General features: G+C 35.4%; 2 protein-coding genes across 5 annotated transcripts in view; one reads left to right on the top strand and one right to left on the bottom strand.

Annotated features, from left to right (window-relative positions):
* The first annotated feature begins 1,003 nt into the window (after positions 1-1,003).
* Positions 1,004-12,797, top strand: USP1 (ubiquitin specific peptidase 1). Its single transcript, XM_045835471.1, has 9 exons — positions 1,004-1,451; positions 3,490-3,733; positions 5,549-5,669; positions 6,221-6,325; positions 6,863-7,023; positions 8,073-8,752; positions 9,322-9,492; positions 10,185-10,386; positions 11,331-12,797. The coding sequence occupies exons 2-9, from the start codon at positions 3,564-3,566 to the stop codon at positions 12,064-12,066; spliced, it is 2,346 nt and encodes a 781-aa protein (XP_045691427.1). The 5' UTR covers positions 1,004-1,451; positions 3,490-3,563; the 3' UTR covers positions 12,067-12,797.
* Positions 12,798-14,584: 1,787 nt separating this feature from the next.
* The window catches only part of DOCK7 (dedicator of cytokinesis 7), a 206,915-nt gene continuing 195,175 nt past the window's right edge, over positions 14,585-26,324 (bottom strand). For 2 of the 4 annotated variants that reach the window (XM_045835467.1, XM_045835469.1), the window contains 7 exons: positions 24,120-24,245; positions 22,500-22,589; positions 22,171-22,407; positions 21,715-21,858; positions 20,425-20,531; positions 18,008-18,175; positions 14,585-15,162 (listed from right to left, as the gene is read on the bottom strand). In XM_045835467.1, the coding sequence (XP_045691423.1) occupies positions 15,120-15,162; positions 18,008-18,175; positions 20,425-20,531; positions 21,715-21,858; positions 22,171-22,407; positions 22,500-22,589; positions 24,120-24,245 (915 nt within the window). In that variant the 3' untranslated portion in view covers positions 14,585-15,119. Of the gene's footprint in view, positions 15,163-18,007; positions 18,176-20,424; positions 20,532-21,714; positions 21,859-22,170; positions 22,408-22,499; positions 22,590-24,119; positions 24,255-26,324 lie in introns of all 4 variants that reach the window. The other 2 variants (XM_045835468.1, XM_045835470.1) reach the window with 1 other exon arrangement.

The following is a 26,324-nucleotide window of genomic DNA, read 5'->3' as shown; positions in this document are numbered from 1 at the left end:
TGTACGGATGGACAGGGAAAGGGGTAAACAGAAAATAAAGCGTGTGCGTTATGTGTGCCTGAGTTGGAGGTGCAGGAGAGGCTGAAGGAGTTCTGCAGAATTCCGCTTTAGATTTAGTTATCCATAGCAGCCCTTGTTTGTTTGTTTGTTTGTTTGTTTGTATAGGCAGGGCTGGAGGGGCTCTTCCGAAGAGAAAACTCTGGCGGCCACCGACGAACAAGCCGGTCAGCCATTTTCCGAAACTAGTTTCCCTGGTAACCCCGCCCGAGGGTGTACGCAAGAAAGGGGAGGGGCTTATTGCGAGGGCCTCGCTCCGGAAACCGCACCCTCGGTGTCACCGAGCATTCACGAAACGCAGAGCTGCATTTAACAGTCGACAGCGAAAGCGCGCACTCCGCGCCAGTGAGAGCGGAAGGAGGGGGATAGCTCCTGAAAAATACTTTGGATGTCCAACAGTGATTGAAGGGAGCCCTCCTTTTTTTAAAAAAAATTTTTATTGAATATTGGGGTGATATTGGTTAATATTCTTTTCTTCTTCTTGGTATTGGCTGGACTTCTTTTCTCCGCCCACTCAATTGGCTTTTGTCTAGGTACTTCTGATTGGCTCCTTTTCACCGGTGGCTGGGGGGCAGCAAGGACCGGGGGATTGTTCACGGATTGGTGGGTTTGAGCACCTGGCGGCTCCTTTTCCAGGAAGGAGACGTCCCATCTTCTCTCAGTACCGTCTCCAGACCCAAACGCCTTTCCCGTAACTCGCGCGCCCTAATGGTTAAAAAAAGAGAGAAAGGAGTGTGAGGCTCGAGCCCGCCAGCCAGGCCTGTAGCACCTCTAGCGCGCGCCTTCAGCGAGGACCCAAGCGAGCTGCCCGTGACGGTGCCTGCAACATTTGAAACTGCAGAACCCGTTAGGATCTTGGGGAAACTACCGTTCCAGCTGGTTCCGGAGCACGTGCGTGCTAGGGGGCTAGTGGCGGTCGCGAGGCAGCTTCTGCCTTTCGCGTCTCTGCACCGTGGAAACTAGAACCGGCATTTGCGAAGGACGCCACCTCCAATCGCGGCGCTGGCGCGGGCGGAGGCTAAAACACGGGGGTCCTGAGAGTGAGGAAAACGCGCCAAGTTCCCCTCGGTGGTGGAGTGGGAAAGACCCTAGCGGTTCAGGCGCTTCGCCAGCGGGAGTACTTCTTGCGCTCCTCACCATCCCGGGGCAGGCGCGGGCGGGCGCCGCTCCGGGGATGTAGTTGGTGTCAGCGCAAGGCAGGACCGAAAGGCGGCTCGGGTTCCCGCTCTTGAAAGCGAATGGTCACTCCCCCGTGGGGAGGGCGATCCGGACAGTTTTTCCTTGGGTCGGGGACTCTGCGGGCTCGGGGCAAGGTCTCAGCCGTCGCACCCATATTCATTCCGGTTGGAGTCTTCGGGGTGACTGCCGCGGACCTCGCTTTGGGCCATGACCAGGTAAGGAGGGCCTGGGGAGGAGAGGCCGGTGCCGGGGCGCCGACGCAACTTGGGCCGGCTTCCGAGTGGGGCTACTTTGGGACGCCGGCGTCTGTGCGGCGGTGAAGACCCCCCACCCACGGGACCTTGTCGGTGCTGCGCCCTGCGGGGCGGCTGGTTGAGCCCTTTGGCACCGGCCGGGGCGCCCCCTCCTGCCGCGGCAGGACTCCAGAAAGCAGGTGCGGCTTAGGCGTAAATTGGCCAAGCCCACGGGCTTGGGGGCCGGGAGTTGTGGTTCGAGCCCAGGACGCCACCGGCGAGCCTCCTGCCTTGGCGGAGACCACTGCGGTGACGGGCACCGACGAGCAACACAGTTTCGTCATCTTTCACTTTTGCGTTCGTAGAAATGTTTTCACTTACGTTTTCCTGTGTCGGTAATTGCTACATTTTACCGCGCAGTTTGTTTTAATTTCTCTAGAAGTATTTAGAACGCCACGTGTTTTAAACCTTTGTCGATAATGTTATTGTTTTGTGTTTTTTTGTTTGTTTTTCGTGGAAAATGGGAATTGAATCGTGTTTTTAGAAAGTAAGTTGAGAGGACTGAGTGCCAACGCTGTCATTTCTTCAAGAACATTGACTGTTGGATTCGTGTTTTCTGCGAAATTTGAGACTATAGGAGAAACATTTTTAATGTAACAACCTTCAGTTTTAAGGAGTATCCAAGAGCAAGAAGTGCTTTGTTTTCAGTAATGTTAAATATTCAGTCATTGCTTTGAGGGAGCCAGGAGGGTTGGTTTATTAAGTAGAATTGGTAATCCGTTATTTCAGCTACTTGATCAGTTTTTCTTTTATTAAGTCCAGTTACTGCTTCTTACTCACTTTCCATGATTTACTAGAATTGGCTCCCAAGAAAAGCTTTTTTTTTTTTTTTAAATGCTTAGAGATTCCTGACAACTTAGGGAAGTCTGGTTTATCATACATGATAGCATTTTATCAGTAGCGTTAAGTGGCGAGGAGAGTAAATTGAGTTGGAGGAGGGGATGGGGAAATTGGTCAGCTTTCCACATTCCTGAGTTGTTTCAAAAATGTGGTTTCACTGCCGAGTGCAGTGTTGTGGATTCCCAGATCAGAGACAATCAGTGAAATGCTTAGTAAGGGTGGAATTTGAGTGAATTTTGTTGTTCATGGTATCATTCTGGATCTGTATTTGTCAGTCATTGCTGAGCTTTCGGGTTTGAAGTTATTTCTCTTAATTTCCTCCCAGTTAGTCTAATGAAAAATACAAGTGATGTATATAAAATAACTGCCACAAATAGTGCGTTTTTTAAATCTAAAGGTTTTACCTGGAAACTAGGAAGAAAGGTAGCAAAAGGCAAACCAAGTCATCTTTTTCCCTACGTAAAGCATTACTTTTAAAAAAATTTTTTTTTAATATTTGGAAAATAAGTTGCATATTGTAGTTTCTAGTGCATAAGAATTTTATATGCATGAAGTTGCCCACTGTCCCAACTTTTTGTTTTTACTTTTCACTCAGGTTTTTAGGCATAACACCACCACATCAATCCCTTTTCTTGTATTTAAATTATACTTTAAAGAGACTTTTTAGAAATTTTATTTTGTATATTCATATTAATAAGTAGAAAAGGCCTTGGAAGGAAGGCTCACTCCAGCATCCTTTGATTTCCCATTCAGCACTGTTTCCCACCCCGTACTTTTGTAATTAGAGATGGTAGTTAGTTGTTCAGTCAGTACTTCCCAGGTGAATTAATAAATTACAACAAAAATTAAGGTCTTCTTAATCTACTTTAACTGCAGGTCTTATAAAATGGGGTATTCTGTGATGTGACAGTATCATTTATCTGATACTTTTTTGTTGTATAAGAAAGTTAAGGACAAATGGCAAGCAATAGAATATTGAGGGCTTATTATTGCCAGGCATCAGGTTTTAAAATATGAAGTTCCAATTAGTAGTAGTCTTTGGTAAATTTGTTTTCAAAGTTTATTTTATTGCCTGCAGCTGATAACTGAATACTAATTAAACCTTTTCTGTGATTAACAGATATGATTGGTGATTGATTATAACATCCCTATATAAATTAGTACTTGTCAACTCCTTGAGATTTGGAGAGAAAAATGCCTGGTGTTATACCTAGTGAAAGTAATGGGCTTTCAAGAGGTAGTCCATCAAAGAAAAACAGACTTTCCTTGAAGTTTTTTCAGAAAAAGGAAACTAAGAGAGCCTTGGATTTCACAGATTCTCAAGAAAATGAAGAAAAAGCTTCTGAATATAGAGGATCTGAAATGTAGGTATCTTAAGTATACTTCTGTGCTCTTAAAATTCCCCATCAGTGAAGAAGCAGTGAACTTGGATGGGTACTTCCAGACATTATGACCTGATAGTTCACAGAGGCAAAACCCCCCACATATTTGTGAGACAAGTCTAGCAGTGTATAGTAGAAACTGAGCAAAACTGGTGGTTCCTCCCAGGGGTCACATCATTAGTGTTTACTCATTTACATTGTGCTCAGCCATTCTGACTAATTTGGAGAAGCATTTATTGGCTAAAATTGTTTTTCAATTTAAACATGATTGTAGTATAACACATTTGGTGTAAGGGTAAAGAAATGCATAATTTTTGGTTAAGAATACTGGACAGTTACCTGAGATGTTTACACTTTGTAGTCATACCTAATATATGAATTATCAAACCTGCTGGGGGTATATAATTGCAAATTATACTTAAATAAACTTAAAAACAAATGCTTTTGATGCAAATCCTTCAGGGACTAAAAAGAAATCACAACAAAATGAAATATTTATTCCATCAATAGCTCCAGCTAGAGTCTATGCTAGCTCCCACCCTATTCAGCAGGTAGACACTCTGCTGTATGACTCGAGATTTGGTTGTATGTGTAATTTCCTAATATTCGTCAATAATCAGTATAGGAGGTTGTATGTGAAGCTTTTCTTTACCAGCATTCATGCCTATAAAAACTTTTTAGGTGCCAGAGGAATAGTTAGCAATTGTAAAATAGAAATGAAATGATGTGATGACCTAATGTTTGCTAAAGTGAGGTACTAGAATTACAAACTTGAACAATTTGTTTTTAAGTGAGAGACAACTATATAATTCTCTTTATAGACTCTCTTTCCTCTTATTCTTTTGTTAGTAGAATCTGACGACTTAGTGCAGCGTCTCCCAAATATTGTTAGTCAGGCTATTCCCAGGTTCCTAAACTATAATTGATCTTTGAACAGCATGGGTTTGAACTGTGGGTCCATTTGTATGGTGATGTTTTTCAATATATACCATAAGTGTATTTTCTCTTATGATTTTCTTAATAACATTTATCTTTTCTCTAGCTTACTTTATTATAAGACCACAATATATAATACATATAACATACAAAATACATTAATTGACTGTTTTTGGTTTTGGTAAGGCTTGCTTGCAGTAGGCTATGAGTAGTTAACTTTAGGGGGAGTCAAAAGCTGTAGGGGAATTTTCAACCATGCACTCAGGTGGAGGGGAGGTCAGCACCCCTAAACCACCTTCCCCCCTGCATTGTTCAAGGGTCAGTTGTACTTGATAAAATTGTCATGTTGGGCTCTATTGTCATTGGCTGGTGTGGTTCAGTGGATTGCCAGCCTGCGACCAAAGAGGGCACTGGTTAGATTCCCAGTCAGGCAGTTGGGGGCGTGTGAGAGGCAACCAATCATGTATCTCTCAACACATCAGTGTTTCTCTCCCTTTTCCTCCCTTCCCCTCTCTCTAAACAAAGTCTTTTTTAAAAAAGTGTCATACTAGATTAAATCACTACCAGTTCCTCAATTTTTTCCTCTGCAAAATGGGATTAATAGCCTCTTGATATAATTAATTTTGAGGCTTCTTAGCAATATTTTACAAGTGCTTGTAAAATTTCTATTCTAGGTGTACAGCCAGTTTTTTGCCTATACATATTTCTTCTCTTAAAATGTAATCTGAGTAAAATCCATATGCTTTTCAGATCATACAACTTTTAGGAGAAAGACTAAACCTAGGAAAGTAATATTTCTACTTTGTTTTGTTAAGATACTATTTCATTATATTTTTCTCCTCCCCTTTATACTTAATATAGTGATCAAGTTGTTCCTGCAGCACAGTCCTCACCTTTAAACTGTGAGAAGAAAGAAAATTTATTACCATTTGTGGGACTGAATAATCTTGGCAATACTTGCTATCTTAACAGCATACTTCAGGTAAATTGATGATTTTGCTATATAATGAAACTTTACTAGGCAAAAGATGATATAACATTAATGCTTCTGAGAATTTCAGATTATTAGAGGATTTTAATGGTCCATACTGTCTTTGCCTTTGATTATAAATAAATCAGAATGGGCTAAAATAAGAATAATGCTTCTAAGTTGTGTTAGAAACTTCCTTTGGGGTAAGAAGAAAGTGATACATTAAATAATATTGTGAGAGCCAAATTGAGTATACTTTGATTAAGTGGAAGATACCAAACCTTTAGTTTTTTTGCCCAGTTCCTGGTGTTATGGTGATAAGTATTTTAACCCTTGGAATTATATCTGTTTTATGCTATATGCTTACAACGGTAGGTCTCAGCAGTGTCTGCTCAGAGCAATATTGCCTCTGAGGGAAGACAGTGGGTTACAATGATGAAATAGAGAACAGTTTTTGACACAACATTAATCTTAGAATTGTAAGTAATGCACATTTAAAAGTGCTATACAAAAAGCAGGAGAGTGGTGTTTGTTCAGTAAACACTCAATCTCACTTTTTATAGGTGTTATATTTTTGTCCCGGTTTTAAATCTGGAGTGAAGCACTTATTTAATATTATTTCAAAGAAGAAAGAAGCTCTTAAAGATGAAGCCAATCAAAAAGAGAAGGTAAAAAAATAAAAATGAAACTATAAAAAGATAAAATAATGGAAATTCACTTGCTCCCAAATAAAAAAGTAATAGATACACAGGATTTGGGAGGAGGATGACAAGGATTATTTCTCAGTATTTTACATAGTCAGAAAGGCCGTTATTTTTCATTCTTACAGGGTAGCTAACCAAGTTACCCCTTTTACAGTGTCTTCTCCAGTCTTAATTTATTGTTCATCAGTAAACAATGTTTGTATTCCACCATCACAATTTATCATACCTTCATACCTATTACTCTTTATTGGTTTTCCAATTTGCACATTTTAAAATTTAAGTGAATATAAAGGAATCTTTGACTTAATTAGAAAATCAGTATCCACATAATAGAAAATACCCCCCAAAACCCTCAAAATTAAAAAATTTGTATACCTCCATAAAATTGGTGCTATAATGAGATTAAATTTAGAAAACCTGGTTTTGTCTAGGGAGACAAAGATAAAGGGGAAAGTACTTAATTTGTTCACAAATAAAATATTTGTGTTTCTTTCTTGACAGGGAAATTGTAAAGAAGATTCTTTGACAAGTTATGAACTAATATGCAGTTTACAGTCCTTGATCATTTCAGTTGAACAGCTTCAGGCTAGTTTCCTCTTAAACCCTGAGAACTATACTGATGAACTTGCTACTCAGCCAAGGCGACTGCTTAACACTCTCAGGTATATAGACTATCATATAATTCTAGGGTTTCAATTTAGCTACTTACTGCTTTCTGTAGAGGAGAGTGATACATGAACATATCTACAGGTTTATAATCCTTAATATTCCAGAGACTCCAAAAACTGGAAACTTTTTCGTAAGTTTGGTAGTAAATTCATTAAATCCAAATGTATGTAGTTACTTATAGTCTTTATTCATATTTTTTCTATAATGTGAATATCTATCAATTTTTCTGTAGAAATAGTAATATGTCTTAGGGGATACTGCCCCCTATCATGTTGGTAGTATATATTTTATTACTTATGTGCCGTATTGTCTTTTTAGTGTGAAAGTTCTGAATTCCCAAATACAAGTTACATGTCTATTCAAAATGTATTCGTAAGGACTATAAATTCCAAATACTCTATTTTTGTTGTGTGTGTGCTTAGACGAGAACTATTAAACTGGATTAGATTTCTTTGTAGTATTATCTTAAAAAATAAAATTCTATCCTATATATAAAATAGTTTTACTTAAAACATAGATTAAGTTTTTTAAAAATTATTTTCCCATTTGGTTTAGTAATAGACTTAGATGTAAAACATTGCTGTATATTTGTTAAGAGGCAGTGTAGCATGGTGGCCAAGAGCAGGTTTGAATCCTGGCTTTGCAGCTTAGCTAGTTCCATGACCTGGGGCAAGTTACCTTATTTGTAAATAGTGGTGATAATAATACCCATTTCATTGGGTTACTGTGAGAATTACACATGTAATATAAAAAGCATTTTGAATAAAGCCTGGTAATGGTAAACACTATACATGTTAGTTATTAACAATAATATATTCAGAAGAGGGTCAAAGTATTTGTGATAGTGAAAATGAGGTGAAATTTATTTTTTTAGTTACAAGTTTAGGTAAGTTTCACAGTAGCTGAATAAATGTTTTTAGATTTAAAAAATAAAGTCATGATGTCCCTATAGGTATGTATTAACTTCTATACAGAAAGCTTTTCTTTTTTTGTATTATATTTTTAACACTAGAATATATAAAATGGGAATTTTTATTTATAGGGAACTCAACCCTATGTACGAAGGATATCTACAACATGATGCACAGGAAGTATTGCAGTGTATTTTGGGAAACATTCAAGAAACATGCCAAATCCTAAAAAAAGAAGAAAAAGATGTGGCAGAGTTATCTAACAAGACAGAAGAAAAATCTCATCAGAAAGAGGAAATTAGTGGTGTTAACAGCATAGAGATGGACAATATGAAGCATTCTGAAGACTATAAAGAAAAACTCCCAAGAGGAAATGGGAAAAGGAAAAGTGACACTGAATCTGCTAACATGAGGAAAAAAATTAAGGTATCCAAGGAATACCAGTCATTGGAAGAGAACCAGAGACAAACTAGATCAAAAAGAAAAGCTACAAGTGATACGTTAGAGATTCCTCCTAAATTAATGGCCAACCACGTTTCTGAAAATGAGAGTGTAAGACCCTCACAGAAGAAATCTAAAGTTAAAGTAAATTGGTTAAAGTCTGCAACTAAGCAACCCAGCATCCTTTCTAAATTCTGTAGTCTGGGGAAAATAACAAACCAAGGACCCAAAGGACAATCTAAAGAAAATGAATATGATCTTGAAGAGGACTCTGGGAAGTGTGAAAATGATAACACAACTAATGGTTGTGGACTTGAATCCCCAGTGAATGGCATTAAGCCCATTAACGAAGCTAAGCCCATCAACAAAGGTTAGTATAATTTCTTTTTAGACATTGATAGGCAGATTACCAGTTGCAGAATTGGAATTTCTCTTTTTAGATACATGTGCAGTATAAATCTGGCTAAAGTTTTGTTCAAAAAAAGTATATTTTCACTCCTTACATAAGCAACATTTGACATAAACTCGTGAATGGTATTGCATTTAGTGAAATGCTGTTTTAAAGAACTGAATAGTTGCACTAGTTTCTTCCAGATCTGCAGATCTCAGGGAAGATGTGTAGTATTGATGTGGTGACAGTTTTACCACAAGTGTCCTTATTTTGGGGTTATACTATAGAAGGTGTCTTTGGGAAAGGAATTATGAAGACACAGTTGTGACTTTTTTTTTTTTTTTTTTTTTTTAGAGACAACAGTAATTCATATTCTGTATTTACAGGGAATTTAAATTTCACAAATAAGGCACCTCTTAATGCTAATAAGCAAGTTACAATTTGAAAAATCAGCCTTTTATTCATGCATGTTTTCAATGAACATTGGTACTTGGGCTGTACTGAAAAGCTAATGTGTATAGACTTAAATTCTCTTATTTTTGTTACAGGCACTGAGCACATTGGTTTTGAGCTAGTAGAGAAATTATTCCAAGGTCAGTTGGTATTAAGGACTCGTTGCTTAGAATGTGAAAGTTTAACAGAAAGAAGAGAAGATTTTCAAGACATCAGTGTGCCAGTGCAAGAAGATGAGCTTTCCAAAGTAGAAGAGAGTTCCGAAAGTAAGCACAATTGGGATTTTTCTAAGGATCATAGAATAATTCCAGTTTTCTTCAATAAGGACCATCTATCTAATCATAGGTTGTATAATTATTAAGAAGTTGTTGTCTCAGTATTTTTTGTGTAATAAAATCTTTCTGCTTATAGTAAAATCTTAGCTTCACTTAATAATTGGTATTTGGAAAACAAATCTTTATTTTTATGTGTAAAGTGTAATGAGAAAATGAAACAGTTTGATAAGTTAACATTTGGGTGCCTGAATTTCTCAGCTACTGAGGACATTTTTGTTAACACAATATTTGAGCCACTGTTTTGTCTAGTATAAGCCACAAAAAGTATGGAAATGTTATGGGAAATTATCATGAAACTGGTTTACCTGTTCAGATGTTGGAATTTGGCTATTAAATATAAAGTCTATCTTAACACTGAGTCAGAGACTAGGTTTGTCATGTTTTTCCTGTCTCATCTAAATATTTTTTTTGGCTGACCAACTACAAATATTTAAAGGCACACTGTTGAGGGTGAACTTATGATAATTTATGATAAGAGTTTCTGAAACTCAAACGAAACGTCTTTAGTTATTTTTGGAAGGATTACTCATTTGAAACTGCATGCTAATTGAACATGGAACTTTGTAGTTTAACTTTTAAATGACAGACTTTTCATTTGTGAGTGAAAGTATTTTCTTATACAGTTTCTCCAGAGCCAAAAACAGAAATGAAGACCCTGAGATGGGCAATTTCACAATTTGCTTCAGTGGAGAGGATTGTAGGAGAAGATAAATATTTCTGTGAAAATTGCCATCATTATACTGAAGCTGAACGAAGTCTTTTGTTTGACAAAATGCCTGAAGTTATAACCATTCATTTGAAGTGTTTTGCTGCTAGTGGCTTAGAGTGAGTATTACAAATAAAAGCAATATGAAGAAAATAAGCTGCTATATAAGAAGTTTTATTCAAAAAACTACTGAAATGAAGTAATTTATAAAGATTGCTTTGATAAAGTTTATTCTAGTTTCCCTGTAAAAATGCATCAGTTCAAGTCATTTTGGGATGAATACATATTTTGATTTCACACATCTTTTCATTCCTTATTAGATACGGTTGAACTGATTAAAGCAGAGAACAAATTTTATATTCATCAAGATTTTTTTGAGGGGAGAAAAGGGCAAAATTATGTTAGTGTTAAGGTAAGCCAGGAAATCAAACTAATTTTTGAACAATTTGAGAGATTCTCCCATAGTTGAAAATTGAAATATCTAAGACCAATTTAAAAATAAGTATAAAACTGCCAATTACCTTTTGAATAGTCTGACTTTTTCTGACATGTGTGCATGTAATGGCAGTTACTGGTCCTTTCTATATCAGTGAATTGTTTGAAATCACCATGAGGGCTTTCCTGTAGCTCTTCACATATTTTCTTGTGTCAGAAGAATGGCATATGGTTCTTTCAGTGGAGTTCCCCCCCCCCCCCAGTACTATATATTTTTGTCCCCAAATCTGGGAGCTAGACTTCATATTAAAATGACTTAACAGAAAATGATTTTTGGTTTGTCAGGGGTTTTTTTTTTTTTAATGCTATTTATTTTCTTATTGCACAAAATTAAGGGGGAAAAGTGAAAGGGGAAATACAGCTTTCCATACAGCTTTCACAGAAACAACTGAAGCACTTTTTTTTCCCCAGTATTTTAACTTTAGTTAAATATTTTAAGTATATAAAATTGGAGTCTTTTTATTCTTTTGTGTTATTATTAAGGGTTCAGTCAGACTTTGTTTCATCTTGGGTATAACTTGATGTATATAAAGTGGAATTACAGAAAACTTTTTTTTTTCTTCCAAAGGTTTGATTGTTATGGTGGTGGACTTTCCAAGATCAACACTCCTCTATTGACACCTCTTAAATTGTCACTGGAAGAATGGAGTACAAAGCCAACCAATGACAGCTATGGATTATTTGCAGTTGTGATGCACAGTGGCATTACAATCAGTAGCGGGCACTACACTGCTTCTGTTAAAGTCACAGACCTTAGCAGTCTAGAACTAGATAAGGAAAATTTTGTGGTTGGCCAAATGTGTGAAATGGGTAAGCCAGAACCACTGAATGAGGAGGAAGCTAGGGGTGTGGCTGAAAATTATGATGATGAAGAAGTGTCAGTTAGAGTCGGTGGAAATACACAGCCAAGTAAAGTTTTGAACAAAAAAAATGTAGAAGCTATTGGACTTCTTGGAGGACAAAAGAGCAAAGCTGATTATGAGCTATACAACAAAGTATCTAATCCTGATAAAGGTGCCAGTACAGCATTTGCTGAAAACAGAAATTCAGAGACTGACATTACTAATGGGACTCAAGAATCTGATAGAAACAAGGAATCCAGTGACCAAACAGGCATTAACATTAGTGGATTTGAGAACAAAATTTCATATGTAGTGCAAAGCTTAAAGGAGTATGAGGGGAAGTGGTTGCTTTTTGATGATTCTGAAGTAAAAGTTACTGAAGAGAAGGACTTCTTGAATTCTCTTTCCCCTTCTACATCTCCCACGTCTACTCCTTATTTGCTGTTTTATAAGAAACTGTAGAGTGAGTGTATTTTCCTTGTGTATATAAACAGACCCAGACAAACCGGTAATGTTGATTACATCAAAAAGTCTAGCTTTTCTTTTGAAGCTATTGTATATTATTGGTCTCTAGGTTTTTATATAGTGAAATTTGAATTACTGAAAACCATGTTAATTTTTAGAATTCACTTTCCTTAGTAGAGACTAGTGATGTATTAGCTTCTGGGAACAAACTGTATAGGTTGTTAATTGAATTATCCAAAATGGAAGCATTTAAACACTTTTGAATTTACACCTTTTTGTGTTTGCTTTTTAAAATAAAGTGCTTGTATTTGTATCTCCATATTTTGGAGTAATTATCTACATGTTTATAGGTCCTGTGGTTTTACAGCTAAGAAGCAGAATATCATTTCAGTACATTTTGTTTTATAAGCCATGAAGCCAAATCTTTGATGGGCTGTATTAGGGGCACAAAACCTGGGATGTGTGTGTATTCACAATGGTGTACATTTTGTGCCTTGGATCACTTTGAAAGTGTCTCAGAAAACCTGGACAGTCCTATCTTCACAAGAATTTTATATGTATTTATGAAGATTCTTTAGTAAATCTTTTTGGGCATGGACTAATTTGTATCTCTTCATAGTCTTATTCTGCACAATCTGTATATAGTACATCAAACTTAGAGGTGTGACCTTAAGTTTAACTTTTTTAAGAATCAGAAGGTCAATAAAATTTAAAATGCTTAAAAACTATAAATGCTTGCTTTTTTTTTACTATAATTATAGCTGGGTTCTCTTAAAGAACAGTGTGTGTATATGTATGCATAATATATGTTGTATACATACTCAGAGAAGAGAATAAACAGGCACTCATTATTTTAATAATCCTCAGATACTTTTAACAGTTGGAGTGAAGAAAAAGTTGTCCTTTAGAGTGGACATCATGGAATCCAGAACTGGAGAACTTATGATACTTCGGGCACACTAGGCACACACAAAGTGTAAAACTAGGTTACATTTTCATTTTAAATATTCTAAATTGGTAAGTGATCAGTTATATGCTATTGGAATAAGACTTTTATCCCCTTTCAATAAATGGGACTACCTGTCAACTAATTGAATTAGTTAATAGTTAAATGTCTTTCCACAATGTATGATAAAGTCATGGTGCTTACCTCTTTCTACATTGAGTCATTAATGGAACTTTTAAAAAGAAATAGCCTTGAACACTACGTGTAAGCTTCCGATGATGATAAGTTCTAGAGTACAGCCTGGGCTTCTAATATTCTAAAGGGATAGCCAAGGTTAATACTAGTATAGATTCCTGATGGGAGAAAGTTTAAAGAAACTTCAAAGTATATGATAAGTTGCCAAGTGTTCAGTATACCAATGTTTTAAGAGTAAGAGGAAGCCTCTCCTGAGTTGTCAGAAAATAATTAGTAATGCATGATAATTAAATCATTAAAGTTCTTGATACTGTCACTGAGATTGATGTGAAACTGCAAACTCTTACATAAATGTAATCTCATGAGAGATGACCTAGGGATTTACTATTCTCCCTTACATCTACCAGGAAGAGAGTATGTTACCTTCTTTGCTTTAATAAGTTTCCATTCTTAACTCCTGCCTTTCCTTTTTGTTCATCTGGATCCTTTGTCCCCAAACATGTTATACCTTTCTGAGTCCTCTGTTAACCCTTGTGGTCCAACATTGTTGACTCATCTGAATAAAAGCCTTTTCATAATTCAGTCTTTGAAATGATGTCGACAAGAGGAATCTGAGATAATTGCCTGTTTTAAATGTAGGCTGCAGGAGGTAGATATCACTGCCTATGTGCTCTGATCACCTCTGCACTTGGAGGAATCAGATGTGTTGGAGGCTCATTTTCAGTACCAACTACAGAATGAAGGCACTGCTAAATCTGATTTGAGTTCTAAGTCATTCACGTTAACTGGTCAGGAGATCAAAGAAATAGCTATACTACACAAAGGAGGAAACACTTCAAAACACTTCCAGGAATCATGAATGCACTCTTGGAAAAACTTGCCAAGTAATTGAAATATACTTTCAAAAAAATTTTTGCATTAAGTTTTTTATGAAGTTATTTTAAATTGGTTCTTAATTTCAGTTAAAACAATTTTACATGTACTCTAAGATTTACACAAGTTTCAAAAAATATAACCTCTGCTGGTAGATTAAAATTAAATAACTTATTTTTATGGTGATGTAACAGCTTTAAGGCAGATATCTAATTTAACAGTTTAAATCACAAAACTGATGCCAGGCTTGTTTAATTTGAAACAGGAGTCATTAAGTTCATACCACCATCATTAGTATAATAAGGTTGAGAGTCAAAGATCAAGTTACCATCAATGGTGTTAGCTTTCTCAGTACTTGAAGTTATTTTTGCAATTTACTCAAAACCTGCCCTCCTCTTGGTGTCCACATGGAAAACAGCTTAGAAACCAGTTTTTTAGACTTCCCAAACCAGTTGTCAGTATCTTTACCCATTAATTTATTCACTTAATTTGGGACTTGGGCCATATAGTAACAATTTTTATTTTCATTTTGCTAGTTTTTGAACTGGTTCTTGAATCAACTCTAACTTATTCTCTGCCTTTGTCAATAAAGAAATTCTTTAAAGTTCCACTCAGTAAAATTAGTGTAAATGTTCACATATTTAATAGTACCTTTAAAATATGCATTACTACATTTAACACGGTTCCAAAATGAATCTATAAATGGTAATATAAATTAAAAAATACAAACTTAAAGTAAATAAATTTAACATCAGCTATGGTATAAATAATGGTAAATGTATAAGTGTACCTTTGAGTCATTAAAATGCCTTTTAAAAAAGATAACAGCATATTACCAGAACATTAGAAGCCATAGCCATGATTCTCAAACTTCAACAATCTACATTTGATATTGTTTGGGCCACTGCATTCTTCATTGAGTAAATTAATGCTGTAACTTCCAGAATTAAATCCCAAGTCTTATTTTTCAACAGATCTTTTCGCACACAATGTTGAATATGTGGCTCTTTTCAAATGAATAAAACAAGTGTTTATTTTAGAGATCCATTTTGCGCAGGCTCATTCGACTGAAGGAATCTCTGGGAAGAAAATTAAAGGATATAAGTGAACAAATCTTGCACATTTCTTTAAGACAGATTTTAACTTCTTAAGCAAAGCCACACCCTGCTGGTATGGCTCAGTGGATTGATTGAGTGCCAGCCTGCAAATCAAAGGGTCGTGGATTCGATTCTCAGGGCACATGCCTGGGTTGGGGGGCGGGGGGCGGGGGGGGGGGGCACCAGAGGCAACAACACATTGATGCTTCTCCCTCTCTTTCTCCCTCTTCCCCTCTGTCTAAAAAATGAATAAATAAAATCTTTTTTTAAAACAGGTTTTTCTTCTTTTTCCTGCCAGAGTTAAAGCTTTGTGATAAAAAATTTAATAATCTTAAAACTTTTTGGCATCAAAGTTATTAGTAACTTTTCAAGTTACTCTGCCTTATAGATATTCTGGCTCAGATTTTTCTAGATTAAAAATAAATTACAGTAACCATTTTACCAAATGTATTGATCATTTATTCACTTGTCCAATAAATGCATTAGATATAAATAAAACAAGGAACTAAAGGATAATGGGATAGGTTTCAGGAAATAATTTTTTTCTTTGCGGTTGTTAAAAGGCAAAAGACAGGTAGTTTTTATTTACAACATTAAATTCTAACTCTTAAATGAGTAGTGCTCAAACTTTTTACTCCTAAAAACTGAGGGCCCCAGGAAGCTTTCATGTGGATTACAGATACCATATTAGAAATTAAAACTAAGAAAAGTTCAATTCAAATTATTTTACAAAATAATCCATTACATAAGTAGCACTGTTTATTAAAAATAACTTGCAAAATATTTTAGGAGTGGCATGCTTACATATTTAATGTCTGCCTTAATAGAAGGCCTAGATTCTCATCTTTTACAAAGTCATGTTGCATACAGTATCTGGAAAACCACTACTCTCAAGAGAATGACAGTGAAAAGGCAAATAATATTTGGTATGAATAGAAAACTAGATTTGACTCAGGAACCTCCTGAAAGGGTCTCAGGGACCCCTTCCCACAGGAGTCCCAGATCACACTTTGAGAGCCACTACCTCAATACTTTATAATCCAGATTTTGTAAATCAGCAAAATAAACATTTTAAGTTTTATTTTCTAAGCTCTGAAGATGTTAATAGTGAAGAGTAATATTCCTCAATACCTCAATATATTTTCCTTAATTCTTAATTTCTTTTGCTTATCCTTCCTGCTATTAAGGCTAAACTCTGAGATTTACAATCTCTAGGAAAGGAGAAAGGGCAGATACAAAAAATCATGTTCCCCTTTGAATCTCCAAGTGTGGTTTTTGGGTCCAGGGAAAGTAGCAGTATTAAAAGCTACAAGAAAAAAGCTTTTCCAAACTCCAAAAAAATGCGAACATTAAGAACTAAAAAGTTTGGAGGATTGACCATAATGAGATCATAGAGAAGGCAAAACTGAGGATAATCGTGTAAGGGAAGGTTTCATTCAGATAGGAAGAATAATGTCCTTCCACTGCAAAGGGTTGGCGAGACTGGAAGAAAGTGAGAAGGGCATTTGGAATTGCCCGACTACCTCAGGGAGTGGGCTGGCCCGCTCATCCCAGGACCCTTAACCAGAGTGTAAGATCGGTGGAGGGGTCAGAGGCAGCAAGGAGGCAGAAATTTCATAACGACTGAAGAAGTGGAGGGGATTTGTGTTGCTTCCCACTGGTAATCTGAAGAGGAATCACCTACGGTATTGCATCAGTATAGGATGATGGAAGCAAAACAATATTTTGCCACAGGAAGGATCTGAAACAGGCCCTGTGGTCTCTGTTCTTGGATATTGTGGAGTAAATTCAGATAATCTACATGCTTCCTGTAGGGGGCATGACATACAGCAGGCACTTAGTAGACAGTTTTTTGAATGAATGTATGCTTTTTTCCAGAGGTCTAGAGGTACACAAAGATTACCGAGGAACAAGGACTAATTCCCAGATAATCAAATAGCCAGTTTAACTTTTTTTGTAGTATATTATAGAGTGTATTTTCATTCTGTTTTCTTATAAGCAATTTCAAAGGCCTTCCAAATATTAATCAGGTAAGTAGAACTTAGTGGCTTTACTGTTACTAATGCAAAGAAAAGGGTGGTAAACTATTGGTGCCACAACAATTCAAGTTTCATATACATTTGGATTTCAAAATGAAAAAAAAAAAAAAAGCAGTTTATCTTTAACAGTTAGGATGCCCTTTCCAGAATTCAGGTGCTAAAAAATAAAAAGTAAAATGTTAAGCACTATCTTTGCAAATTTACACATCATTTTATGTAAGAAATGACATGTAAACAACCCTTGTAAGGTAAGAAATTTTAGAGAAATCTAAAAATTGGATTAAATTACCTGCTCAAGTACAACTAGTATCAGTTGTAGAAAATTCCAAGTTATTTCATTTCTAACTTTCTTCACACTTAGAAAGTAGAGAAAAGCATTGAAGCCTTCTTGATATTCAGTGGGGTTACCTGTTTTAATACAAACTGCATACTATTCAGTGTCAGGGCTGAGAGAAGTAAGTGCTTGGCTCTTGATATGTTCCAGTGAATTCTTCCACAAAAATACCAGAAAATGTGACAGGACTTTAAAAGAAATAGTTTTAAGAGGCCAAACTTATCACGTGTGGCATCCTGGTTACCGTGAGTACTTTGTGATCTTGAATTACAGAAAGAACTGACTTATCTTGGAGGATGATTCAGGTAGAAATGATAAAGGGTTTATACTAGCTGAACCTATCAGGAGACACGATGTCTGAAACCATGTAGTATGAGTTATACCAATTCACTATTAAATAATTCAAGATTTTATTTTTATGAACATGTCCAAAATAACAGAAAAATAAGCATACCTGTGGCAGGTGATAGGTAATACCGCCTTATATAACTGAGGGATCTTTCTGTTTATCAGAGGCTGCAGCGCCTCTTTAAGACGATGATAATTTCTTTCCAGTTCCCTTTGATATTCCTTTTGATCTGGTCCAATTAAGCTCTTATTTTTTCTTAAGGCATCCTCACACCTAGAAAAAATCGTGTGCTGTCAAAAAATTTCTTCTGGCATAGTTTGAGGGCTTAGTGATAAATATATATTTTTACCATGATGAAGACATTCAGTTTCCTGGTTGGATGTTAAATATCCTGCCTTGTATCAGGTTTAAAAAAAGGGAACAGATGATCAGCTGAGTTCCTTAAAAATTAACATTCACTTCTAGTTTTCATTTAATTAAAATTACATATCTTTATTCAATGAAAATTATATATTTTTAAATGTTAAATCTGAAGCCATTTTGTTTCTCACATATCACCACTGAACTAAAAGCTCTTTAAGGGATATAACCATACTCATCCAGGAGGCACTGAAGGCATCTGGCAAAGCGGTTTGCCTGTGTTCAAATAAATGTTTCTTAAATGAATAGCTCCTGAACACTTTATTCAGAAACTGAAGAAAAAATATCTGGAATCTGATGGATAAATGAAAGGGATACGAAAAGACAATGTGTGTATATATATATATATATCACTACTTACAGAACATAGCTAAAGTGATGCTCAGAGGAAAATGTATAGCCCTAAATGCTTATATTAGAAAAACAGTGAAAAGTGAAGAGCTAAGCAACCTAAAAAGAGCAGAATAAACTTGAAGTATAAGGCAGGAAATAAATTTAAAAGTATGATGGCTTTACATCAACGCATACAAAAGCTGTTCTTTGGAAATAAAAGAAGTGCTGGCAAGATTAAATGAGGAAGGCTAATTACCTCTTGCTAGAAATGAAAAATGAGACATAAGGTCAGGTTTATAAAGGTACAGAGAATATGTACAATTTAACACAAACCTGAAATGATACTTTTGTAGATTAATATAATTTATGAAAACAGACCTAAGAAAAAACACGAATAATCCTAAAACCATCAAATACATCAAATCAGTCAAATCACGAATCTATCCACAGAGAAACCAACATGTAAATTCTACCAAAACTGTAAGGACAGATACTCCCAATGCGACAATTACTTCACAGTATGTATATATAAAAAAAATCCAGAGTATAGGGGAAAACAAAAAAGTATTCCTGAGAAGAGCTTGCAACTCATTTTTCAAGGTTTGGATACCAAAACCTAGTGGAGACTATAAGAAAAAAATGGAAATTCAATCTCACCCATAAAAACAGCTGTAAACTCAAGTAAAATAATAGGAAACTGTTTTACCAAATATCACACATACACACCCCCCCATTTGATAAAAGTTTTAAATTTGTTACGATAAAAACTTTTAACCACAAATAGGTGGGAGCATCTTTAATTTAATTAAAACATCTACAAAATCCCCCTGAAGTAAACATTACACTTAGTGGTAAAGCATTCCTTTCAGATCAGGAGCAAGAAAATGGTGCCTCTGCTACTATTACTGGTTAACATGGTGCCAAAGTTCCTAAACATCACTGTGGAAAAGGTCCTACAGATTGATTATTAGAATGAACCAGTGAGTTTGGCAATATTACCATGTAAAATACATAAAATTCAAATGTGTTTCTGTATGTCAGTAAACCAAATTTTTAAAATTTAAAAATACCAGTAACCAAAAACATAAAAGTATGGAATACCAAGGAATAAATCAAAAGCTATACAAGGCCTCTGCAGAAAATTAAAATAATATTAAGAAAACATTTAAAGATCATCACCAAACCCTCATTGTATGAAATGTTAAAGGGACTTATCTAAGAAAAAGAAGAGAAAATATGAACGGTAAAAAGACAGCAAACTCACAGTTATTAACAACCACACCTAAAACAAAAGCAAACTAAGCAAACAACTAGAATAGGAACAGTAACACAGAAATGGAGATCACCTGGAGGGTTAGCAACAGGGGAGTGGGAGGAGGAGAGACAGGAAAAAGGCACAGAGAATAAGCATAGATGGTAGGTAGAAAATAGACAGGGGGAGAGTAAGAATAGTATGAGAAATGTAGAAGCTAAAGAACTTACAAGTATGACACATGGACATGAACTAAAGGGGGGAATGTGGGTGGGAGGAGGTATGCAGGGGGGAGGGGAATGAAGGAGGGGAAATGGGACAACTGTAATAGCATAATCAATAAAATATATTTTTAAAAAAGCATTTAAAGATTTAAGTAACTGGAGAAATACACAGACTATTGTTCACTGTCAACCACTTTCCCACATTTTCTCTTTTCAATTGTCCCTTAAGACCCTTGCACTGTGGTTTTGGACATTCTCAATGTGAAGATCTTTATGTAGGAAACCTTGAATACCTTTTAGTAAAATCTTTGAAGCACAGTCGCAGTTTATTATGATGCCTGAAGAGTTTTGGGTCACTGGGTATTTCAGATAGGAAAACCTGGGCAACTTCCAAAGGTCCCTGTAAAATAAAAGAAGAGGTGTGTTTTGTTTTCTCTGAAATCCTAGAGATGGAAGTTACCTGAATGAGTTTTCTTAGCACTGAGATGGCTGCATTTAAACTTAATGCATGTATGTCTGTGCCTCCATTAAAACTCTTCAGAGTCTGGCAATATGTTTTTACAACAGTTTTTCCTAATGTCAAATCTATATTCTTGCCTACTGCATTTAAATTAATTTATTAGTGCATTTTTCAAAGAAGAAGAGTAGGAGCTCAAGGAATGGCTATTGTATGCATTAATGTATGCTGTCTTGTATTTTTTACATTCTTTAATTTATCCTCAATGTAAAAGTCTTTGGGCTATTGGCAATCTATTGTTAATCCAGATTATTAGGCTTCATTTCCTGAAACATTTCCTCAGTATTCCAAATGTGTTCCCCAAACTGTGGATTAAAAAAGATAATCTTTTGCAAATTACATTATTTGGAGGTAAAGTCTCCAAATCATGTATGTCTTAGGGGGTAAAAGTCTTAAAATGTTCACTTCAGTTTTTGCCTTTGTTCCTCTAACTTAAAAAATAGAGTCAGACATATTATATGAAATCTTACTTGAAGCCTGTCTGGATTTTCCCTTACCTTGGAATATTCCCCAATCACCAGTAAAGAGATAATGGGGATGCCTTCTAATCTACATATGAAAAATCAACAATATTACATTTCATGTACATACAGTATTAAAAATTTCAAAATGATTCCACATTATTTATTTACTCCTCACAGTTCATTGTGGAGATCTAGAGAAAATAACATCAAGGCGTGTCTAAGAGAGCAGGTGTTCACATGCACGTATGTGATTCTGAGAATGAACGCTCCATTTGAGAGTACATTCTTTCAGTACAAGCTTTGAAAGGAAAAGCTATTTAGAGTGAATCAATTCCTTCTTAATGGAATGTTTAAGAACAGGTAGATAGAAAAACACAGGTGGTACAGAAGGCAGGCGTGAAACCTTTACAACTGAGATTATACTATTTTTGTTTTTTAGTTTACTTTCATTTATACTTTCAGAGTCTTTTGCAACCAGTTGAAAACACTATCTTTTTCAATTGTTTTGGCTCTTATTCAAGATCTTTGTAAAATGTAAAAGTAAAATCATTCCAAATTCAATTCATAATTGAAATCAAAGAGTACCAGCAGAATGCACTAACTTGATTCACAGTCGTGCCTACAGATCCCTGGAGTACCATCTGAAGCATTTTGGGATCTGCGGGATCCTGATGTGTAGCAAATGCCAACTCCTGTGTCTTTTTCTGCATGTCTTCGATAGCAACTTCAATTGGTGTTAAGATGATCTGGATAAAATGACATCTATTAGGTCACTGTACTGGGAACTATTTAATGAGCTTTAAATTCAATCAGCTAAAATAAGGCAAACATTGGAGACCAATTATAAACTGTCATCTAACAATAAATTCCATACTTTGGATGCCTTAATGAAAAACAAAGTAAAAAGCTGAGGGTGAACTAGGGACTTAGGAAAGAAGTTTAAAGTTAACGACTCAAAAATGAGTAAAGTTCTAGTATGTAAGCACGTGAAGGGTGGCACATGACTGTTCTTACGTGTATTTGTTTCACCAATTCTGTTTCCTCATTTGTGAACTTACCTCTTCTTTAAGGGTAACATTGACCCTTGTCTTAATATAAGGAAAAGCATGAGAAGTAGTCAGAATGGTCTTTCGTTTGAATTGTTCATGAAGTTCCCCATGGGCACGACCGTCTAAAGTAAAGGGTGTACAATACATGAAACGGCGAAGATTATAGTTTTTGTCAAAATATGTAATTCTGTCCTTCATCTCATATGTGTCAAAGTATGGCTCCACGTAGGTAATCTGAATATATGCCTGGGAAAGGAAAAAGTCCTTCATTTTCTCACAGTTAAATCAGAGAGCCTCAAAGCTGTGCCTGTATGTCATTACAGTCCAATCAACCATACCTTGTTAGGGTCTAATTTACACTTGTCTACAGGATTAGAATCTTTGATTACTTCAACCACATCCTCTCCAAATCTTTCTCCATAAAATCCCTACAATAAAGAAAAAGAAATCTTTTACATGAAGTTAACAGTATTAGAGACTAGAGAAGGCCTCTGAGAAAAACTGAGCAAAATTAGTGTCTGTACAACCATGTTAACAACTACGAGTAAATATAGTTAGCCTGCAAATTAGCCCAATTTCATTTGATATTTATTTATTTGATATTATCCCTATGTACTCTCTTTAAATAAACAGTAGAAGAAAACAACAATTTTCTTCAACAAAAATATGGGATTCCACAGGAGGCTCCTTAAGAAAAACAAAAAGGGAACAGAAAGCAGAGACAAAAGAAACTGAGCATCTCTGATGTACAGGATCTTTTATTGAGATTAATGTGGCCTGATTTCTTGTAGACATGGGTCAATGAACTAGCATTCATGAATGATTTAATGCAGTGTTCCAGAATTTTCAAATAAAAACACTAATCTGTTAAAGTTTCATACGGGTTTAGATTGTGAAAAGGCAACCCTAGGTCATGAATGTATGGACTGTCCCACATGACACTGAGTAGCAGCATGGGCAATGAATGGAGCTATTCAAAAGGAAAAATTAAATCTGAATCTTCAAAGGAGAAACCCTACTCTTCCCCCAAAGATAATTTTTATGGTTAAGTTTGAGAAATAATGTCTCAATTACTATTTCCCAAGACTTACCTAGTCTCTGAAAAACAAAAAGTCATAGTTTAAGTCAATCTATGGAAGCAGAGCCCAATAAGGCCACAGATAAGAATAAAATACTCAAGAAATTATTGATAACATCAGCTGAGAATAAAAACAAGCCTAGAGCAGTGTTTTTCAAGCTCTTATGTGAATAAAAATCACCTAGGGATCTTGTTAAAATGCAGATTATGATTTAAAAGGTCTGGGATAGGGCCTGAGATTCTGCATTTCAAATAGTCTCCCAGGTAATGCCAATTCTTCTGGTTCCTGAAGCACATTCTGAGTGACAAGAGTAGAGAAAGGTTAGAAGGACCACTATAGCAGAAAAGATTGCTTAGCCTAATAAGAATGAAAATTAATCATTTATGGTGGAATTGAGAAACTTCATATGTGAAAGTTAAGGGGTCCTAAGAAGTGTTTTCAAGGTGCGATTTCAGGCTTTTAAGTTTTAAAGATGTCTCACTGGAAATTGCTTAAGCCAAAAAGATAAAGCTCTTGGGTCAGAAGTTTTTTGGGGTTCTAGTTTCATCATTAGTTGTTACTTAATTCTTTATGCCTTTTTCTACAAAATGTGGACAACACCATATACATTTCTCCATAAAGCACAGTAATTCTGAAAGGTATAGGGATTTCTAAAATGTGTGAAAATAGTCTTAAAACATAAAGAATATTATTTTTATCATTGCCATAAAAGATTTGAAATATTTAAAAGAGTATATTGTACTTATTGAAATTCCTTATAATCTAAAGGAGCAGTTTATTTGGCAGGATCTGGATTATTAAAAGAATAGATCTGAATAGGAAAGTCTATTCATCGTTGCAAATTAAAGGCGACATTTTATGAACCACCGTGGCATTCACCTCCAGCCTGTGAGAGATCTCTGCAAGTTTGGTTATGGCGGGCTCCTTGTAAACAAATTCCTGTTCGTCCAAATCCCCGAACTTGGTTCCATAAAAACCAACACGAAAATAGGTGCCAAACATCCGCTTACCATCCTAGGTTTAGGAAAATAAAGAAACTTTAATATGAAGTCTTTTTGTTTCTCACATTATGTTTAAATTACTGTAGTATAACATTCCCGAAACATGGCAAAAAAGTTGAATTCAAAATTACAATATTTTATTTTTTCTCAAATGAAGGTAAATGAAGGTAAAAACAAAGCAAATCATCTTTCTTTTTTCATTATTTCTAACAAATAGCATTAAGTAATTGGGCTCTCACCAAGTGGATAAATCACATATGGTATATGCTTTTGAAGGTTTGTACCAAGTGACTACTTCATGTTGGTTTATGTTTTAAGTCTATACATTTGAAACAAATTCACTTTTTTCCTTGCTGCAAGAAAAGATGCTTGGTATAATATAAACTGTGTCTTAACAGTCCTGAAATTAGAGCATACTACATAAAAACACTAACATTTTTAGTTAACAGCCTTATATAATCTCTACATATATTAAATCAGACCGTAAAAGTCAGGAGCCAAGTATAGCACTGGCACAGAGAAAGACAGTCAGTAAGTGTCCAGACCATCCAGAAGCGCTAAAGCAAAAGTTTACAATCAGCATCCCTGTGCCAATAAAAGTATTTTTGTTTAGACAAGTAACTAAAGAGGGAATACAAAGGGGGAAACGTAAGAGTGAAAGATAAAGGAAAAAAAAATTGAGAAGAGCTGGTTATTCTAAAGTCCCCAAACCACCCACTGCATACATTAAGCACACATTCATTTCAAGTATGAAGTACACTAAGTTACTTTTACAAACTTGGAAACAAATTCCTTCAATAAAGATGAAATAGTTGGAAGCTTCTTATGCAATTCTTTCAATGTAGATACAAAGATATTCCAGAAGGATTTTGTAGTGGCTCCTATATACACAGACACATAAGTATTTAAGCCTAATCTGTCTCTTATTTTTCCTATATTGAGTTCTTTATTGAAAAGGCATGTAAAATAAATCACAAGTATCAGATAACTAAGCAAAATGGGGAACTCTGATCCTTCATTTACCAGTTTTTTAATACCAAAAAAAGAGAGAATACAGTGACTAAAAATACCCCACATTTTTGTCTAGAAGAATTAGTTTTCTTTAAGTCTTTGGAGTTAAAGAAACTTGAGGTTTATAATTTAAAGTTTTTCACAAGGGATTTTATTTCAAAATTTAACAGACATAAAAATTAACTGATCTCTATAGCAAAAGAAATCTTTCTAGATAGATCAAATGTATTCAACCAAAATTATGATGAAAAGCATCAACACACCAATGGAACAGTAAAATAATAGCAAATTTTGAAATAATCAATGAACAAAGAAAGCACTACATAGAAAATAAGAGCTATTTGAGAAAACTAATGATTTGTGATTTTAAAAAATATCATACACATATTTCTACATATATTAAAATATTTCCTTCCAGAGGTTTTCAATTTAAAAGACTATTTCAAATCTTCAATATTGTAGCCTTTTAAATATTTAAAGACAGCTATGCCAATTTATTTCCTTTATCTAAACTTCCCAGTTCTCAATCATCTTCATATGACAGTAATTACTATCCTGTTTGCATTTTTTTGTTTGTTTGTTTTTTAGTGCCACCTTTTAAAGTGCATTATCTTAGAAAGAGATACATTACTGTAAGATCTGATCTGATCAATGAGGCTCACTGCTTCCCTGGACCTGGGCTCGAGTTTTATTAATGCATCTTAAAATTGAACTACTGAGCACCCGTTTACTTTCCACATAAACACTCAGTTCAAGGAAAGACACTGAGTGCTTATGATATGTTAGCCACAATTTATCAGTAAAAGGAATATAAGATTTGGCTCCTCAAAAGAGTAAAAAAAAGTATTAAAATAATTACAAAATAAAGGGTTATGTGCTACAATCAAAAAGCTATATTGAGAAACATTAATCCTATTGGAGCCAGGTCACAAAGGAGGTGACACACAGACAGGGTTCTACAACTCACAGACTGAAGAGTGGACGTGGGAGGAAAGGAAAGGACGTTGCAGCAGAGAAAGAAGGAACAGAAAGAAAAATACAAAGTCACAAAACAGAACGTATGAAAGGCAAA

The sequence above is a fragment of the Phyllostomus hastatus genome, unplaced genomic scaffold (genome assembly GCF_019186645.2).
Source record: "Phyllostomus hastatus isolate PE091 unplaced genomic scaffold, TTU_PhHast_1.1 phas_contig_209, whole genome shotgun sequence".
NCBI classification, from domain to species: domain Eukaryota; kingdom Metazoa; phylum Chordata; class Mammalia; order Chiroptera; family Phyllostomidae; genus Phyllostomus; species Phyllostomus hastatus.
This window is presented reverse-complemented; position numbering and strand designations above follow the sequence as displayed.